The sequence below is a fragment of the Leucoraja erinacea genome, chromosome 1 (genome assembly GCF_028641065.1).
Source record: "Leucoraja erinacea ecotype New England chromosome 1, Leri_hhj_1, whole genome shotgun sequence".
Classification (NCBI taxonomy): Eukaryota; Metazoa; Chordata; class Chondrichthyes; order Rajiformes; family Rajidae; genus Leucoraja; species Leucoraja erinaceus.
This window is the reverse complement of record NC_073377.1, coordinates 36,586,006-36,606,502: the sequence shown is the minus strand read 5'-3', so window position 1 is coordinate 36,606,502 and position 20,497 is coordinate 36,586,006. Positions and strand designations below refer to the sequence as shown.

At 42.5% G+C, this 20,497-nt stretch overlaps 1 protein-coding gene across 2 annotated transcripts in view; it reads left to right on the top strand.

The window, feature by feature from the left end:
• Positions 1–20,497, top strand: part of ca9 (carbonic anhydrase IX) — an 86,823-nt gene that overhangs the window by 4,423 nt on the left and 61,903 nt on the right. For both annotated transcript variants that reach the window (XM_055632979.1, XM_055632969.1), the window contains exons 2-5: positions 11,945–11,974; positions 12,789–12,956; positions 15,726–15,868; positions 17,469–17,561. In XM_055632979.1, the coding sequence (XP_055488954.1) occupies positions 11,945–11,974; positions 12,789–12,956; positions 15,726–15,868; positions 17,469–17,561 (434 nt within the window). The remainder of the gene's footprint in view (positions 1–11,944; positions 11,975–12,788; positions 12,957–15,725; positions 15,869–17,468; positions 17,562–20,497) is intronic.

The window sequence follows — 20,497 nt, the reverse complement described above, 5'->3', positions numbered from 1 at the left end:
ATGGGTTAATTGGGTGGCATCATGGCCAGTGCAGACATGGTGGGCCAAAGGGCCTATTCTTGTGCTGTACTGTTCTACACACTAAACTAAGTCTGTGGTGGGGGAAGCCCTGTGCACATTTAGTGGAACAATTATCTTGCAGCTCTTACAACTCGGTATAGTCCAGACCTCTGGTGCTGTGTGAAGTTTGCACATCCTTCCTGGCTTCTTTGGTTTGCTAGAATATTCCAATGCCGCTATAAATTGCCACTTGTGCATAGACGAGTAGCAGAATCTGGAATCTGAAAAGAATTAATGGAAATCCGGGGGGAATAATATATAAATGGGTGTTTTGTAGTCAGCACAGACTTGGTGGGTTAAAGGCCTGATTCCATGCTGGATGACCTTCTGAATCTTCGAGACAAACATGCTCCTCATGGGTGAGAAGGATTCCGCAGCAAACATTGCTAGTTAGTAGCTAAAAACAATGTGCTAGAGGACTCGGCATGCCAGGCAACATCTGTCGAGGGAAAAGGACACATGGTGTTTCAGGACAGGGCCAGGGGTGGAAGATTGCAACCTTCACGTGGTCCGCCCTGTTTCGACGAATGCAATCAACCTGATGTACACAATCAAGTAAGATCAAATAGAACAAGTTGCCCTACATCTTTAGGCTGTGCACGCCATACGCAAGATGAAGGACAGGGCCCTTATGACTGGTGGACTGAAGGGGAGAAAGGCTTGGGCTAGAATCAATCAAATCTATTACAAGTTTGAGTACTTTTATTGCTGATTCCATCTTAAATTGTCAGTTGGGGGGAGGGGGCGGGGGAGATGAGCAGAAGGAGGAGGGGGAAGGAATCGGGTGATGTGGACAGCAGGAGAAAAGTGTGCCAACTGGGAGGAGAGTGGTGATGGTGGGGAAACAAAATGGATGAAAAGAAGGGGGTTAGAGGGGAAGGCTCCACCTGAACTTAGCAAATTGAGTGCTCATCCCCATGGATTGCGCTACCCAAGTGGAATATGAGGTGCTGTTATTCCTGTTTGCATTTGACCTCGCTCTGCTTATAAAGGGCACCATACCATTTTCCAAAGTGTTTTTTTTTTTTTAAATATAAGCAGCGGCAACAAATTTAATCACGCAAGATGGCGTCAACATTAAAAGTACCAAAACTTGTAATAGATTTGATGAATTCTAACCTAAGCATCCTGCATAATGGTTCAGTGGTATATTATCACATGCACCTCACTGAGTTCAAGTTCATGAGCATAAAGTTCAGTGACAATCAGCACAATCGATTTAGCACACAATCAGCACAATCATACTAAGTATAAGAGTGTAAGATAGTAGACTACACTGAGTCAGTACACAGGAGTCGCCATCTATACATAACTTATTCTTTGTCAACTTTGCCAAATTGCACAACTTATTCTTGCATCAGCTCGTTCCAAATAATCTTTTGATTCTCCTGACTGTTCCAGGGTTTGCCATTGTGGATTTATAGTTCATAAAATTACTCTCTCAGATCAATTGCTCAAAATATCCTCCATAAAGGCAATAGAGTTATTGGATTTTATTGGTTTTAAAGTCTCTTGGGTTATCTTCAGCGTGTGAAGGCGGGTAAATAAAGATGTTAGCTTTGTTTTTCTTCATCTCCTTGACTGGTTAATATGGAGTTTGAGGTGAATGTTGCATGCAAGGTAATGATTGAACCTCTAATGGTTAAACCTCCAGGAAACGACAATGGTTTTGGATGGACAAGTGTGCAATTCATGTTTTAGCATTCAGAGGTGCACATAATGCATCGTTTGCCTGTTGAGAACATCAGACACTCTAGGATCTTTAGAGTCTGGATTGCTGTTTGGAACTATGATGTCGTGGCTTTTTCTTTTGTCCGTCTTTCATGTTTCAAATGTTGACATCGCAGTCATCGTCCATCCTGAAAAGGATGTAAGCTTCTGGCGACAATCAGTGGGAGCCATCACTTGTTGCATGATGGTGGTAGCAGAATTAGCTCGGGATACTTCCAGTTTCCAGCCCCACGACATGGACGCTTCTGCTATGGCCATTGCGGAAGTGTGGTTGCCGAAGGGACATGTCTGGCAGCTCAATGTTCCAGGGTTTCGATGTTTCAGAGGAGGCAAAGAGGTGGAGTTCTGGTTGCCCTGTTTCAGGAATGATGTGAATGCTTTTGAAAGGATGCAGAGGAGGCTTACCTGAAAGATGCCTGGATTAGACAGGGGAGAAGTTGAACAGACTTGGATTGTTTTCTTTGGAATGCCAGAGGTTGTGGGAAGGCGTGACAGAAGTGCATAAAACGAGGAGAAGCATAGATAGGGTCAAGTGTCAGAATCATTTCCCCAGGAACAGGACATCAAATACTAGACGCCGGAGCTGTAAGGTGAGAGGGGCAATGTTTAAAGGAAATATATGCAGTGCAGGTGTTGTTACACAGAGGGTGGCGAGTTCCTGGAACATGCTGCCTGGGGGTGGTGGTTGAAGCAAATGCATTAGTGGCATTTAAAAGACTTTTAGATAGGTTAAATCAGATAGATAAGTAATGGTTTTGACATCATGTTTCAAAGGTCTTTTATTGTCGCGTGTACCAATTAAGGTACAGTGATATGTGAATTACCGTACAGCCATACTAAACAATAAGCAACAAGAAACACATCTACATAAAAGTTAACATAAACATCCACCACAGCGGATTCCCCACATTCCTCACTGTGATGGAAGGCAATAAAGTCCAATCTTCTTCCTCTTTATTCTCCTGAGGTCGGGGCAGTTGAACCGTCCGCCGGGGCGATCGAAGCTCCAGCGGTCGAAGACCCGTCGGTGGCGATCAAAGTTCTCGCGTCTGGGTGATCGAAGCTCCCGCATCGGTGCGGTCAAAGCTCCTGTGGCTTGAAGCTCCCGAAGCCGGTCTCTAGCCAGGGACTGTGAGCTCCACGATGTTACGTCCTGCAGGCTCCCGTGGTGGAGCTCCCAAAGTCGGTCTCCAGCAAAGTCCGCCAACTCCTCGATGTTTGGCCGCAGTGCGGACGGAGATGCGATACTGAAAACAATTGCATCTCCGTTGAGGTAACAGATTAGAAAAAGTTCGCCCCAAACCCTCCCCCCCCACATAAAACAAGCTAAAGAACACTCAAAACATACATTTAACACATACTATTAAAACCACAAATAAGGAAGGGACAGACAGACTGTCGGCGAGGCAGTAATTGCTGGTGCCACCCGGTTTCAGGAATGAGTGAATGCTTTTGAAAGGTTGCTGAGGAGGCTTACCTAAATGATGCCTGGATTAGGCGGTATTAGCTACAGGGAGAAGTTGAACATTTGGCCCATCAAGACTACTCCGTCATTCAATCATGACTGATCTATCTTTCCCTCTCAACCTCATTCTCTTGCCTTCTCCCCATAACCCCTGACACCCTGACTAATCAAGAATCTGTCAATCTCCACCTTAAACATATCCATAGACTCGGTGTGTAGGAAGGAACTGCAGAAGCTGGTTTGCACCAAAGATAGACACAAAAATGCTGGAGTAACTAGGCAGGACAGGCAGCATCTCTGAATAGAAGGACTGGGTGACATTTCGGGTTGAGACCCTTTTCAGACTCCATAGACTTGGCCCCCACAGCCTTTGTGGCAATTCTTATAATTGCGGATGATGCAAAAGGACAAGAGGAAAGAAAGGGGTGAGGGGGTAGGGAAGTTAATGAATACTTAAACCAAGTTCCCCAAGTATTGGTGAAAGGTTCTCATTGGGCTGAGGTGCATTAAGGTACTCCTCATTTAGATAATATAACTCATTATGATTCCTATATCGTATACTTTCTGCATGCTGGGACAGAAACAATTATATTTGGGTATTCACATATACTCCATGTTACACCACACTTTATAAAACCGCTATTCTAAAATAAGTATTATTTATCGTCGGGGAAATGGTTACAGTTATTGTCAAAGGAATTTGATCAGGGCTTTGCTAACATTCATTGTCAAGCACCTCCAGCTTTTAAAAGGCTTTAGTTCATCCATGTGCATCCATCCATAGTCCTGTCTATTAACTCTGGGTTTCACTTGAATAGTTGACGACAATTGGTCAGTATACAGCATTGGCCAGAATTTGCATTTGACAAAGTTCTGTGTAATGATCTGCAACATCCCGTCTGTTCATTAAATACAAACTGGAAATAGCTGACAGAGATAGTTCTGCCTGATGGTGCGCAGCTGCAATCTTTACCAAGGCCATCAGAGCTGAATCACTATCCAATGGGATAATCTGCAATTATTTATAAACTATTCTCACTACGAAATCCAAGGTTATACTTGTTAAGTAAGATACGTTTGAGATTTAAATACCATTTGTTTTGACCATCATTATTACTAAGCAACCTGTATGGCCCTTGTGGAAACCAACCCCAACAGAATTGATAGACACTAAATGCTGGAGTAACTCAGCGGGACAGGCAGCATCTCTGGGGAGAAGAAATGGGTGATGTTTCGGGTCGAGACCCTTCTTCAGTATGAAGAAGCTGTCTCAACCCGAAACGTCATTCCAGAGGATTGGGAAACTTTCATAGGACAACAGAAGGAAACAACTGGCAATACGGGCTAAAAAGATGAAGTACGAGGGGAAACAGGCCAAGAAAATAAAGAAGGACAGTAACAGCTTCTTTAGATATGTTAAGGGAAAAAGAATGGCAAAGTCAAATGTGGGTCCCTTGAAGGCAAACACGGGTGAAATTATTATGGGGAACAAGGAAATGGCAGAAGAGTTGAACAGGAACAGAAAGCCTTTGATAAGGTCCCGCACGGGAGACTGGTGACTAAAATTAGACCACATGGTATTGAGGGTAGGGTGTTGACATGGATAGAAAATTGGTTGGCAGACCGGAAGCAAAGAGTATGAGTGAACGGGTCCTTTTCAGAATGGCAGGCAGTGGCGAGTGGAGTGCCGCAAGGCTCGGTGTTGGGGCCGCAACTGTTTACCATATATATTAATGATTTGGAAGAGGGAATTAGGAGCAACACTGCAAGTTTGCACATGACACAAAGCTGGGTGGCAGTGTGAACTGTGAAGAGGATGTTAGGAGGTTGCAGAGTGACCTGGAGAAGTTGAGTGAGTGGGCAGATGCGTGGCAGATGCAGTATAATATAGATAAATGTGAGGTTATATACTTTGGTGGCAAAAACAAGGGGGCAGATTATTATCTGAGGATTTCAGTATAGGAGTAAAGAGGTTCTTCTGTAGTTGTATAGGGCTCTGGTGAGACAACATCTGGAGTATTGTGTACAGTTTTGTTCTCCTAATTTGAGGAAGGACATCCTTGTGATTGAGGCAGTGCAGCGTAGGCTCACGAGGTTGATCCCTGGGATGGCGGGACTGTCATATGAGGAAAGATTGAAAGGACTAGGCTTGTATTCACTGGAGTTTACAGGGATTTTATAGAAACTTATAAAAGGACTGAATAAGCTAGATGCAGGAAACATGTTCCCATTGTTGGGTGAGTCCAGAACCAGGGGCCACAGTCTTAAAATAAAGGGGAGGTCATTTAAGACTGAGGTGAGAAAACACTTTTTCACCCAGAGAGTTGTGAATTTGTGTAATTCCTTGCCACAGAGGGCAGTGGAGGCCAAATCACTGGATGGATTTAAGAGAGAGTTGGATAGAGCTTCTGGGGCTAGTGGAGTCAAGGGATATGGGGAGAAGGCAGGCACGGGTTATTGATAGGGGACGATCAGCCATGATCACAATGAATGGCGGTGCTGGCTCGAAGGTGCAGGGTCTGAAGAAGCGTCTGTCTGTTCCGCTGAATTACTCCAGCATTTTGTGTCTATCTTCGGTGGAAACCAGCGTCTGCAGTTTCTTACTACACAATCTATTAAAGAGTCTGAAGAAGGATCTGACTTGAAATGCTGCTTTTCAATGTTCTCTAGAGATGCTGTCTGACCCGATGAGTTATTTCAGCACTTTGTGTATTTTTGGGTAAACCAGCATCTACTGTTCCTTTTGTCAATATTAAAAGGCAAGTCAGGAAAGAGCAATAAAATATCTGAATGTGATTAAACTTACACCGACCTGAAATTTCGTCATGTGTAGGAAGGAGCTGCAGATGCTGGTTTACACCAAAGACAGGCACAAAATACAAGAGGCAGCATCCCTGGAGAGAAGGAATGGGTGACGTTTCAAGTCGAGACCTTCATACTGAATTTAGTTTAGTTTGGAGATACAGCGAGGATATGGAACGTTTAGCCCACTGGGTCCGCGCCGACCAGCAATCCCCACACATTAACACCATCCTCCGTACACCAGGGACAATTTACATGTATACAAAACCAATTAACCTACAAACCCGTACGTCTTTGGAGTGTGGGAGGAAACTGAAGATCTCACAGAAAACTCATGCGGTCACGGGATGAACATACAAACTCCGTACAGACAGCACCTGTAGTTGGAATTGAAACTGGGTTTCTGGTGCTGCAAGCGCTGTAAGGCAGCAACTACTGCTGCTCCACTGTGCCACACATAGAAACATAGAAATTAGGTGCAGGAGTAGGCCATTCGGCCCTTCGAGCCTGCACCGCCATTCAATATGATCATGGCTGATCATCCAACTCAGTATCCCGTACCTGCCTTCTCTCCATACCCCCTGATCCCCTTAGCCACAAGGACCACATCTAACTCCCTCTTAAATATAGCCAATGAACTGGCCTCGACTACCCTCTGTGGCAGAGAGTTCCAGAGAGACCCACACATTTCTTTATGATGCTTTTACACATGATGTAAAAGTCAAAGGTTTCAGAGGAAAATTGCACTTGATTCTTCGGAAAATTTAACTTTTATGTAAAATCTTAGACAAGCTATTTCAAATAGTTGATAAAAAATTTGTAGAAATATTGAAGACTTTTAACCGTAAAAAGCTTATTAAAAAGTTAAATATTGTTATTTCATAAACTTGGAACAGTTCTACTTGCATCATGACTCTGTTACCTTCTATTTACTTTTTAAGATGCATGGATTGCCAGCATTCAGATTCAGATTCAATTTTATTGTCATTGCACTTTTCAGTGCAACGAAATGGTTTAGCCTGCAGTCATAACATAGAATAAATAACAAAACACACACTCAACACAGTTTAACATCCACCACAGTGAGTCCACCAGGCATCTCCTCACTGTGATGGAAGGTAAAAGCCCCAAAGTCCATGTCTCTTCACTCCTTGCTCTCCCTCTGCGCTGAGATGATCCAGGCCTCCGATATTGTGACCTCGCCGGGTGATGGTAAGTTGTCCCGACTGAATCTCGCTCCACGAACGGGCCGGTTCAAACTCCACGATCCATCCCTAATAATACGAGAAGATGTGGTGAGCCACCTTCTTGAACAGCTACAATTTTACTCGCAAAACAGTTTAGTTTAGAGATACAGTGCGGAAATGGGCCCTTCAGCCCACCTAGTCCCCGCCAACCAGCAATCCCCGCACACTAACATTATCCTACACACACTAAGGACAATTTACAATTTTACCAAGCCAATTAGCCTACAAACCTGTATGTCTTTGGAGTGTGGGAGGAAACTGGAGCTTCCAGAGAACACCCACGCAGGACACTGATAGAATGTACAAACTCTGTACAGACAGCACCTGTAGTCAGGATTAAATCTTGGTCTCTGGCGCTAAAAAGGGCCTGTCCCACTTTCCCGAGATACTCATGAATTCTCCCGCATTTTCCCCTTGATTCAAACTCGGAGAATGTCCGTAGCGAGTCCATAGGAGTCCATAGATATATCATAAAGGCTCGTTATGCCAGCTGTAGGTACTCAGGGCATCAGGTAAGTTGGGACGGTTTTTTCAGCAAGACAAAAACGTCCAAGAGTAAAAAGACAGTTGGGAGGAGGAGTTTTTTTTTTGTTTTTTTTTACGGTCCTTTCACCTCGGCAGAGGACTCGGGAAAGTGGGACATGCCCTTAAGGCAGCAACTCTACTGCTCAGTCTACTCTACCGCTGTGCCACCGAGCCAGAAATTCCAGGATTTAGACCCAGTACCAATGAAGGAATTGCAATACATTTCCCAAATGGGAAGAATGCATGAATTGGAGAACATCCTGTGGGTAGTGGTGTTCCCATGGTGGTAGAGACTGCAAGTACTGAATTGGGCAGCTGTGGTGCATTTTATAAATGTGCACTGCAGTTAGTGTGGAGGGAATAGCTACTCTATCGGACACTTGACACTGTGGAATTTCTTGATAGTTGTTGGAGATGTAATCAAGGCCAGCAAAACATGACTTGTGCTTTTAGATGGAGGAAAGGCTGGTGCCAAGATGTTAGTTACTCACTACAGGGTATCTATCCAGCCTCTGACCTACTCTCATTTCCAGTCAATGGTGAGTCCCTAGATGCTGATGACAGGGTCTCAGCTGCGATATTGGCATTGAATGTCAAGGGGAAGTAACCAGAATCTCTTCTGTTGGATTGATCTTTTGTGTTGGGGACAGTAGCTATTGTATAATTCTTTTTTTTTGCCGAATACAGGCATGGAATGCTTTAGTTGCTGAGGAGTCACAATTGGAACTGAACATTGTGAAATCTTCAGACAATATTCCAACAGTTCCCACCTTCTGATGAATGTAAGGTCATTGTGAAGCAAAAGAGCCAAGGATGTGGTCATGAAGAGTTTTTGAGGCCAAAATGGTTGACCTTCAACAATCAAAACCTTCCTTTGTGTAACATACAACTGGCCTCGACTAGTTCGGTTTAGTTTAGTTTATTGTTGTCATGTGAAATAAGTTACAGTGAAAGGCTTTTGTGTTGTGTGGTGTCCAGTCAATGAAAAGACATGACTTCAACCAAGCTGTCCAGTGAACAGGTACAGGATGAAGGGTATCTCGTTTAGTGCAAGATAAAGTCAGATTAAAGATATTTCAAGGTCTCCAATGAGATAGATGGGAGGTCAGGACCGCACCTAGATGATGAGGATGATTCAGTTGCCTGATAACAGCTGGGAAGAAACTGTCCGAGTCTGGAGGTTTCAACCTTCTGTGCCTCTTGCCTGGTGGGAGAGTGAAGAAGAGGGAGTGACCAGGGTGAGACTGGTCCTTGCTTATGCTGGTGCCTTGCCAAGGTAGTGTGAATATGTAGATGGAGTCCATGGATGGCGGGTTGGTTTGTGTGATGCTCCACAACTCTGTCATTTCTTGCGCTCTCAGATGGAGCTGATCCTGAACCAAGCTGTGATGCATCCTGATAAAATGCTTTCTACGGCACATCTGTAGAAATTGGTGAGAGTTATTGGAATATGCAGAACTTCCTAAGCCTTCTAAGGAAGTTGGGCATTGGTTTTCTTGGCCATTGCTTCATGTGGCTGGTCCAGGACTAATTCCATGTGAAGTTTCTTCCTAATAATATGAAGCGTTCAACCATCTGTACTTTGGCACCATCAATATATGTACTGTATGTGTATGTACTGTATGTGTATGTACTGTGTATGTATGTATGTGTATGTATATGTGTATGTACTGCTTTGTTTCTTGAAGTCAATCACAATCTCCGTTGCTGAAATTGAGAGAAAGTTTGTTGTTTTGGCACCTGGGTACAAAGTTCTCAATCTCCTTCCTGTACTGCATATCATTGTTATTTGATATCCTGCCCACTACAGTGGTATCATCTACAAACTTGTAAATTGAGTTAGATTAGTATTTGACTGCACAGTTAAGAATGTATGAAGAATCTAGTAGGGGGCTAAGAACTTATCTTTGCGGAGCAACCAGTGTTGAAAATTATTTTAGAGGATGATTTGAAACTTATCCTAGCTGATGTCTGTTGGTCAGGAAGTCGGGGATCCAGTTGCTGACTCCAAGTCCCGCAAGTTTGGAGATGGGCTTGGTTGGGATAATGGTTTTGAAAGCACTCCAAGTCCCGCAAGTTTGGAGAAGGGCTTGGTTGGGATAATGGTTTTGAAAGCAGAGCTGTAATCCATGAATAGGAGTCTGACATAGGTGTGTGTTCATCTTATCCAGGGACGAGTGTATAGCCAGGGAGATGGCATCAGCCATGGACCTGTTGTGGCAATAGATGAACTGCAGTGGATGAAGGTTGCTTGGTAGACTCGAGTTAATGTGTGCCACAACCGGCCTCTTGAAGCAATTCATGATGGTGGATGCCATGGCCAGTGGACGATAGTCATTAAGGCTCTTCTCTGGCAGACTCCAATCATGGAGTGTTTTTTCCTGATATTCAATGGCCAGTTCTACCTGGTGTCCTTGAGGCAACACTCAGTCAAACGCTGCCTTGGTGTCAAAGACATTCAGTTTCATCTCATCCCTTGAATTGGTCTCTTTGGTCTATGCAAGGGCCAAGGTTGTGATGAGGTGTGGGTTGGAGAGGTCCTGCTGGAACCTAAACTGGTCATCAATAAGATGATTGATGGCACAATGTAGACTAATTGGTGGTAATTAGCTGAACATGACTTGTCCTGCTTTTTATGAACAAGACATGCAGTAACTTGGCAATTTCCAGAAACCAGGAACTGCAGATGCTGGTTAATGCACAAAAGAACACAAAAACTGCTGGAGTAACTCAGCAAATCAGGTAGCATCACTGGGGAACAATGATATGTGACGTTTTGATCTAGTCGAGACCTATCCATGTGTAGGAAGGAATTGCAGAAGTTGGTTAATGCAGAAGGTAGACACAAAATACAGGAGTAAAGGGGCTGTCCCACTTGGGCGACCTAATCTGCGAGTTTAGAAGAGTGTCTTCGACCTTCAAACTCGCAGCATGGTCTAAACGTGGTCCTAGGAGGCCCTGCGAGGTCGCTGGAACTCTCTTTCCTGCTCGAGGGAAGTTCCCGAATACTCGTGGCCTCAGCTAGGTCGCAGAACATTTTACAGCATGTTGACATAGAGGTTGTGGGAAAATTCATTTCTCTACCTCACCGAAAAACCTGTTACGCACACGTTGTCCAATGACAATTTCTCTGTTCATATTTAGTGCAAAGGCATGTCAAGTCAAGTCAAGTTTATTTGTCACATACACATACGAGATGTGCAGTGAAATGAAAGTGGCAATGCTTGCGGACTTTTGTGCAAAAGACAAACAACCAAACAAACTATAAACACAATCATAAACACACATATTCTTTTACATAATAAATAATGGAAGGAAAAACGTTCAGTAGAGTTAGTCCCTGGAGAGATAGGTGTTTACAGTCCGAATGGCCTCTGGGAAGAAACTCCTTCTCAACCTCTCCGTTCTCACCGTATGGCAACGGAGGCGTTTGCCTGACCGTAGCAGCTGGAACAGTCCGTTGCAGGGGTGGAAGGGGTCTCTCATGATATTGTTGGCTCTGGAGTTGCACCCCCTGATGTATAGTTCCCATTCCTTCCCTCCATAGATGCTGCCTCGCCCACTGTGTCTAACAACAACTTTATAATGGAGTTAAAATTACAACTGCGTATTCTGACCTAGATATTTACCATCCTTTAATTATGCTTCAGATGAAACTACTTTTGGATTTCTCACCCTGATACTGTCTGCCTGTGCCGTTCACTAAAGATTTGATTGCTGGAAGCTATGTGTACATCCTGGAGTGCAGGGACTCGGGATACAATGCTGAGGCCTGCTCGTAATATGGGGGCTGCCTGGTTTACCTTCCAGTTACAAAGAGTCAGGTTGGGTGGAACTCTTCATCAAAGAAGGTGTACAAGGAGATAGACATCTGAAGAAGAGCCTCGACCCAAAACGTCACCCATTCCTTCTCTCCAGAGATGCTGCCTGTCCAGCTGAGTTACTCCAGCTTTTGCGTTTATCTTCGGTTTAAACCAGCATCTGCAGTTACTTTTACACAAGGTGTATAAGGAGGATGGGCGAGTGGTTAGAGTGGCAAACTCGCCCAAAGTTAGATTTCTTTGAAACTGTTGACTTTCTTAATCACTAATGATTCTTTTCTCTTCCTCACAAGGTCCTTCACAGGAACATTGGGGCTACTCAGGTAATAAAGTTTCTTTAAATAGACAGTTTGATTTTATGTTAACCTCGAAAGGAACATCAAAGATTAATAATTAACGACAATAGTTGTTTGTTTGACATTGTTACAAAATTGTACAAAGAGAGCAGCTGCTCATTAAAGAACAGTGATAGGAATTTCTTCCAGGATGTTTGTTGATCGCAGAACTCCTATTTGAACAACCACCTTCTAAAGTCACCCTGTCTGACAATGATGGCTCAAGAATGTCTAAGATTATGGGGTGAAGGCGGGAGAATGGGGTTGAGAGGGAAAGGTAGATCAGCCATGATTGAATCGCGGAGCAGACTCGATGGGCCAAATGGCCTAATTCTGCTCCTATGTCCTTTGGGTTTTATGGCTCAAATAGTCATGGATGTTATGCTGTGCACACTGTCGATGGATCCGCTTTTAATGTTTGTTGTTGGGTCTAAATTACAGTATATCTTCAAATAAAATCTCAGCCCCAACATTAAATTTACATCCACTATCGTTAATGGAGGGACAATCCTGTATAAATTTAAATTAGTAAAGATTAGGAATAGTATAAAAATTTTATAAATACCCGACTTGCTTAACAGGGAATGAGCATAAACTGCATCAAATAGTAAATTTATGCGTGCATGGTAGCACTATCGTAACATTCAACTTGCGCAAGTGTCTGCAGGACGAAGCCTTTCATAAGTCTGGGAATGTCTGTATATAAAATGTAACTGCTAATTCTCCATATAACAGTGATAATACATAGTTTGCCCAGTATCTCTAGTAAAGCACATCCAATGAAGGTTTGTGGTTTCCCCAGATCAAGACTGGAGGGAAGACTATCGGAAATGTGAAGGGAAATCACAATCTCCAATCAACATTGAAATCAGCAAAACCATTGTCAACAAAAACCTTCCTAAAATCACTCTTGAGGGATATAGTTTACCAGAGACAACTTTACTCAGTTTAACTAATAATGGACACACAGGTAAGTCCAAAACTGTGATGTTCCTTTTAGTTTGTCATTCGCCCATTTCATTTTGAAGAAAGGTCTCGACCTGAAACGTCACCCATTCCTTCTATCCAGAGATGCTGCATGTCCCACTGTTATTTCAGCATTTTGTGTATGTTCGGTGTAAACCAGCATCTGCAGTTCCCTCCAACACTTTATTTCCTCAGATGATTTTCCTGTTTTGTTTTGAATTTCTCTTTGCAAGTTTTATTTCCTGTTTACTATAAATGGTATGATTTTTATTAATAAGAAGCTTTTTTAAAAAAAAATACAGTATTCATTTAACATTGTGTTGGGCCGGACTTGTGGCAGAATAAACATGATCTAACACTTCTGTTTAATGGTGTTCAGGAAATGTATTCATATTAAGTGCAAAAAACATGCCTTTGCATTAAATATGACCAGAGAAATTGTCATTTGGACAACGTGTGTGTAACAGGTTTTTTGGTGAAGTATAGAAATGAATTTTCCCACAACCTCTATGTCACAACCACAGACTTAAATATTTTTGTAACCCTTGTACATGAAGGAACAAAAAGTTCTTTTTATCTTCCCAGCAATTGGTATCTAAAGCTTTTATTTATTTAAAAGCCGACTGCTGCTTCTGAATCTGTCTGAAACTATTCTTCCACGTAAATGAATTAGAAATGTCCTCCTCGACCCTAATCCCAGTGACTTGCTGGTGAACTGCGAGTAGCACAATCATCCAAAATTGATGATGCCAAGGGGTGCATGCAATAGTTACGATGTATTAAACGTTTTCACATGTTCCCACACTATTCTTCATCTGCCAAATTGCTGTCCACTCGTGTAATCCATGTACAGGTATTCCAGAGACTTTCTGGATAATCCATTTTGCCGAACCAACAGAGGCCACAGCCTCAGAAAGGAGTCCAACAGTATTGGAACGGTCCGGCTAAGGTACCGAGGAGCCGAGATATGAGACCATAAAGTGGGCTACGGAAATCTGCTTTGGGAACAGATTTGCGGGAAAATCAGTGGTGGACCTATATATCCCTCGCCAGGCTCCTCATGTCCTTTTCGCAACTTTCTCACCCACCAATATTACTGGCCAATTTGATTATAATATACTCAGTCCCTTCATCCAAATCATCAATGTGGATTTATGTAGCTGCACCACCATGTCCCACTAAAACATTAATTGCTATATTTCATTGAAAAACTGTTACACGCTCTTTCACACAAGTTGTCCAAGTTACAATTTCTCTGTTCATATTTTGTGCAAAGGCATGTTTTGCACTTAATATGGATACATTTGCTGGGCACTATTAAACAGAAGTGTTAGGTGATATTTATTGGTTTTATTTTCTATACTTATTGTTTGCGCAATATGTAGCGTGGAGATGGGGTGCATGCAATAGTTACGATGTATTAAACGTTCTCACATGTTCCCACACTTTGATTTCACTTTGGTTCCTACACTTTAATGCATTTCGTTGTCTCTGTACTGTACACTGACAATGCCAATTAAAATTGAATCTGAATCTGATTCTTCTGAATCAATTATTCTGAATCCAATATTCTGAATCAATCTTCTGAATCAATTATCCTCCATTCTCCAATACTCAAAGACCAAATGTTGCTGTGGCTTCCCATGAGCACGTTGACAAGAAACTAATCCTTTTTATATTGCTAACATTGCATTCATCCCAATGTAACATGGAGACATGAGGAACTGCAGAAGCTGGTATCTTGAACAAACCAAGAAATAATGGAAGAATTTAGCAGGTCAGGCAGTATCTCTGAGGGAATAGACAGGAAGCACTTCTTCAGAAATGTCACCTGCCCATTCCCTCCGCAGATGCTGACTGACCTGCTGACTTCCTCCAGCACGTTGTGTTTTGTGGCATGTAACGTGGTAGCTCTTGAAGGAAATATTTTTGAATTGTAAATGTAATGAATCGATTGGATGAAGTTTGTGTAGAGAGCATACACCTGCTGGACTAGATGGCCAATTGCTGGCACGACATGAACAGTTTTGGCTTCACCACTTCCCTTACCCATTCCAATCTCACCCCTTCTGAACACAGTCATCCACTCACTCTCAACAATCACAACATTGTTCCTAAACTGGTTGACAAGGGGAGGCGCTGCTGTAGTCTGACACTGACACTGACCTCTATCACACTGAGGCCAGGTGTCAGCTCTCGAACATCTCATCATGCCATCCCCTTGACCATGACCCCACAGATGAACACCAGACCACAATCTATCAGACTGTTTCCGATCTCATCACCTCAGGCGATCTTCCCTCCACAGCTTCCAACCTTATTGTTCCCAGCTCCACATTGCCCACTTTGATCTCCATCCCGAAATTCATAAACCGGATTGGCCTGCAGACCCATTGACTTCAGAACTTCACCTATCCATGTTCTCCAGAAATGCCACCTGATCTGTTGAGTTACCCCAGCATCTGCAGTTCCTTATTTCTACATGTTTCTCTGCCTCGTTTTATGCTGTGTATAACTCCATGTCAGTGTTTGATTATGGCTGGTGCAAGTGAAAATTGAAAGTACAATTTCTAACACTTTCTTTTTCCCCAATACGATGCACTTTAGTTTTGCAATAAAATGTAACTTTAAGCATCATTGAAACAGAAGCAAGGTGTAATTTCAGGCTTTTATCAGTACTAATTCAGTGTTAAATAGCCTGTTAGAGCTGTCACATATGTTTTCCCCTTGTTTTGGAGAAAAGGCTGATAACATTGTGCTTTTGTTTTTCAAGTTCAACTTTCCCTCCCAGAGTCGATGAGCCTAAGCAATACGTTCCCACAGAAATATTTGGCAAATCAGCTGCATTTTCACTGGGGATCAGAAGGCTCTCCAGGAGCAGAGCACACAGTAGATGGTATCCGGTATGCTGCTGAGGTAAGGTTACAAGCATTTGTTTTTGTATCATCCAAAGTTCAGTAACTATTTTGTCAATTCTCACAAAGCCTTGGATCTTCCTTGCACCCCACAATCCCCTCACCATCAGCCAACAGTGCACTGAGGCCTCCTGTCCTGTTTGAACACAATGTACTACTTGTATACGTCTACACTACTGACCTCCTGTCAGAAAATGTTCACTCCAAACATTGGCTCGGACTGGAACTGTGCAGAATTCCAGGCAATATTTTTTTTTAAAACATTTTTTTTTTATTCAGGCTGTTGTAGTGATTTTTTTTTTTTTTTTGTTAAAACTTTTGATGCTGGAAATCTGATAAAAAGTAAAATCTCAGCAGGTTGGATATCATTGATGGAAAGGGAAACTAGAGTTAATGTTTCAGGTATGAGTTATTTTGTCAGGATGGGTTTCTTTGCAAACTTGTGGTGAATTCTTCCAGGTAGTCGGTTCGAATCCCGCTTGGAGTGCATACTGTCGTTGTGTCCTTGGGGCAAGACACTTCACCCACCTTTGCCTGTGTGTAAATGTAATATAATTATGTGAAGCACTTTGGGGTCAATGCAAGTTAATAAGATTATTATTATTATTATTATTAAAAACGGTACAGATATTGGAACTGCTGCACAACATGGCTGTTATTCCAAGGGCATCTCCAGATTAGATTGCCAAGTCTCAGCAGATAATTATTCCATTGTTGTGACCCAGAGAGCAGTTAATAACAAGGTCACAACCTCAAAGATATTATTTTACAGCCAATCCCAGGTGCAGCATAATTCAATGGACCGCTGTTTCCACCTATCACCCACCAGCCTCTGCCTCACCTGGCTTCATCTGCTCATCAATCCCACTTCACCTAGTTCCACATCACCTACCAATCTCCGTCTAACCCCTACCCGGACTTCTTTATACTGGTGTTCTTCCCTCTATAATTCACCATCCTATTGTAGTGTCTAGACCTGAAATGATGACCATCCCTCCGCGTCCAGAGATGTTGCTTGACCTGCAGAATTCTTCCAGCAATTTTTATGTCTTATTTTGTGATAAAAGTAATATTTGCCAATACAGATAAAAGATGACAACGTTTCCATACAGCTTGAAAATGAAGGAAAGAAACATAGAAAAGTACAGCATAGGGATAGGCTCACCGGCCCACAATATTTGTGCTGAGCATAACGCCAAGATAAACCTATCTCATCTGCCAGCACATGATCCATATCCCTCCATTCCCTGCATAGCCACGTGCCTATCCAAAAGTAGTTCATTACATTGTTCATTGTGGCCCTTGTGTCTAAAGGTATCAGGGGGTATGGAGAGAAGGCAGGTACAGGATACTGAGTTGGATGATCAGCCATGATCATATTGAATGGCGGTGCAGGCTCGAAGGGCCGAATGGCCTACTCCTGCACCTATTTTCTATGTCTATGTTTCTATGTACAGCTGCACAATGAACCTGGTGTGTTTAGAACTAGTCTTGATCAGACCATTAACCAATCTGGCATTATCACAACAATATGCATGAAGCCCAACTGGAATCAAAGCCGGGATCTTCACAGGGGTGACTTGTTCATTTGAATGTTTCAGATGCACGTTGTTCATTACGCTGCCAAATATGGAAGTTTGAAAGATGCAGCACAGCAAGCAGATGGTCTTGCAGTTCTGGCAGTATTGCTTCAGGTAAGATGTGGGTGACATATCACTTACTCATTCGTTGTATGAGTCTGATTTTTACTAATTTTTTTAAAATCTCTCCCTCGTCTGATTCATTTTCTTCAGCTGAATTCAAGCACAAATATTTCTTTCTCTGAATCCACAAATATATAAGAGCGGTGTTTGGTTCATTTAACAAAATAGCGTGCTGATTAATCGCAAGTTCAATGCATTCTTGTTCAATAATAAATGAATGCACACACATGAGATCAAAATGGATGTGGATTGATTTGAAATTAATTATTCATGCTTACTGACATGGAAACTGGAGGAAGAGGGGGAGAGGAATCTTGCATTGATGCCATTACATAGTACACAGTGTTTAAGAAGGAACTGCAGATGCTGGAAAATTTGAATGTTTTACATGCACATTGTTCATTACGCTGCTATATGTGGAAGTTTGAAAGGTGCAGTGCAGGAAACATAGTACAAAGGTTTACATGTTTACATACTCTGTGGTGCTGCTGTGAGTAAGAGTTTCATTGTTCTGCCTGGGACATATGACAATAAAACACTCTTGGCCATTCATCCCATTTGAAAAAAAATAAAAGATTCTCCCCACATTCTCATCGGCTGCTACCAAATTTTACCACTCACTTTCACACTTGGATCAATTCACAGTGACCAATTATTCTACCACATATTTAGGGAGAAATCAAAACATCTGAATGAAACACATACATTAGGGAAGACCTGCAAACTCTACAAAATAAGGTCAGAGGTCAGGATTGAACCTGGGTCTCTGGACTTGAGGCAAACGGTCTACAAGCTGCACATTGTGCAGCCACAGTGGAAACTATGAACGGGGGATAAAATGATGGCTGCTCACAAAGGATTGTTCGAAGCAAATTGGTGATGGGCCAAGAAGAAACAATTCGGAGTGACAAAAGAACATTTGTTCAAAGCGGTACGCTTAAAGGATAAAACAATAGAAAGATAGACACAAAATGTTGGAGCAACTCAGCGTGATGCAGCATCTCTGGAGAGCAGGAATGGGTGCCATTTGAGTTTGAGACGCTCGCTCTCCATTCTGAAGAAGGGTCTCGACCCCAAACTTCACCCATTCCTTCTCTCCAGAGATGCTGCCTGTCCAGCTGAGTTACTCCAGCATTTTGTATCTATCTTTGGTGTAAACCAGCATCTGCAGTCCCTTCCTAAACAACACAAAGATTTGGGTAAGAAATGTAAGAACATCGAGACCAGACTGCTGAATGTGTGCCATGAGTGAAGGGTAGGGAGGGTTTGAAGGTGGAAATACATTAAAGTTTCACAGATAAAATTGATATGGAATTAGGAGTGGAAACTCATTCCTGAAAATCAGTCTGAAGAAAAGGTCCCGACCCAAAACATCACCTCTCCATTCCTTCCACGGATGCTGCCTGACCCATTGAGTTCCTTCAGCACTTTAGAAACATTAAAAAATAGGTGCAGGAGTAGGCCATTCGACCCTTCGAGCCAGCACCGCCATTCAATATGATCGTGGCTGATCATCCAACTCGGTATCCTGTACTTTGTGCTTTGCTCATTGCTGGCAGATCAATTCTGCAAGATCCACGTAGAATTCCACTCAACTCTTGATTTTAGCCTTCTGTCAAATTTATTTTCACAACACTAGGTTGATATTTGAATAACAAATGTTTAGCATCCCTAATCTTGCCCTGGAGATTATTCTAGATAAGAATGAATCTGCATGAGGAAATTCAATGAGAATTCAGTGCTGATACAAATTAGTTAGCAATTTGTAATGCAAGAGATAGCCTTGTGGTCACAGCTCGGCTAGAAATGGGACATTGGCAGTTATGTCTAGTCACTTACATCAAGAGAAAGTCCAGTCTCATTTGTTTTTCTTAACATGTTAAGGAATCTATGATTTTAAAAGTTGTCCTACTGCTGCTAGCAGGGATTTTTTCGAAACATAAATTTTATTCAGTATAGTCAATAGTCAATTTAATTGTCATTTGGACCCCTTGAGGTCCAAACGAAATGCCGTTTCTGCAGCCATACATTACAAACAAATAGACCCCAGACACAACATAATTTACATTTTACATAAACATCCATCACATTGCTGTGATGGAAGGCCAAAAAAATCTTAATAAAAAAATATATACATAAAAACTGCAAAAGCTCTATACATTTGCAGTGTCTATACGTTCATTAGTGTCATACTCAGCAGTATTCACAGTTATGTTTAAACAAAAAAAAAACCTTTACTACTCATATGACCCAGGGATGATATCCCCTCCTTGTTTAGAGGTGTCTCTCCCCCCCCTCCAGCCGCCAGTGCCCCCCCCCAGAGTTTCAGTAAGTCCCTCAGCACATACTCCTACAGTCTGGAATAGGCCAGTCGGCAACATTCCTTGATAAACATTTCACTTTGCTAGGAGGCCAACAAGTTACAGGTTGATCAAAGAGCATCTTTCACCAAGTTGTTGATCTTCCAGCTGCACTTGATACCAGAGATTAGCCATGTGTTGAACACTGCAAGATTTCCAGTAGCTGTTCCCCTCGTGTCTTGGGAATGTAATACTGAACAGAGTTACCTTAGACCTCTGGACAACCTTTGGTGTGACAGCCTCTGATTTATTACGGCTCACTCTTTGCTCTCCATGGGGAGCAGCATTCACAGGGAATTTGGGTCAGAGAATCAAGCCCATAGCATTATAGTCTATATTCCCCCAGGCACAGATCCCTGCCAGAAATGCTGGATTAAAGAATCGGCTCTTTGTTCTGGTGATTTTGCCATGAACTCTGCGTTTTGTTGCTTTGTTAGTGCTTTGCAAGACTGGGTGTAGCTAATGTTAAGTCTACAATAAAAATAAGTTGTAAAAAGCGCAGTTTCAACTGCATAATCTGCAGAGCATATAAATCCAGAATGTAAACATGCCTGAGTCTCCCAACGT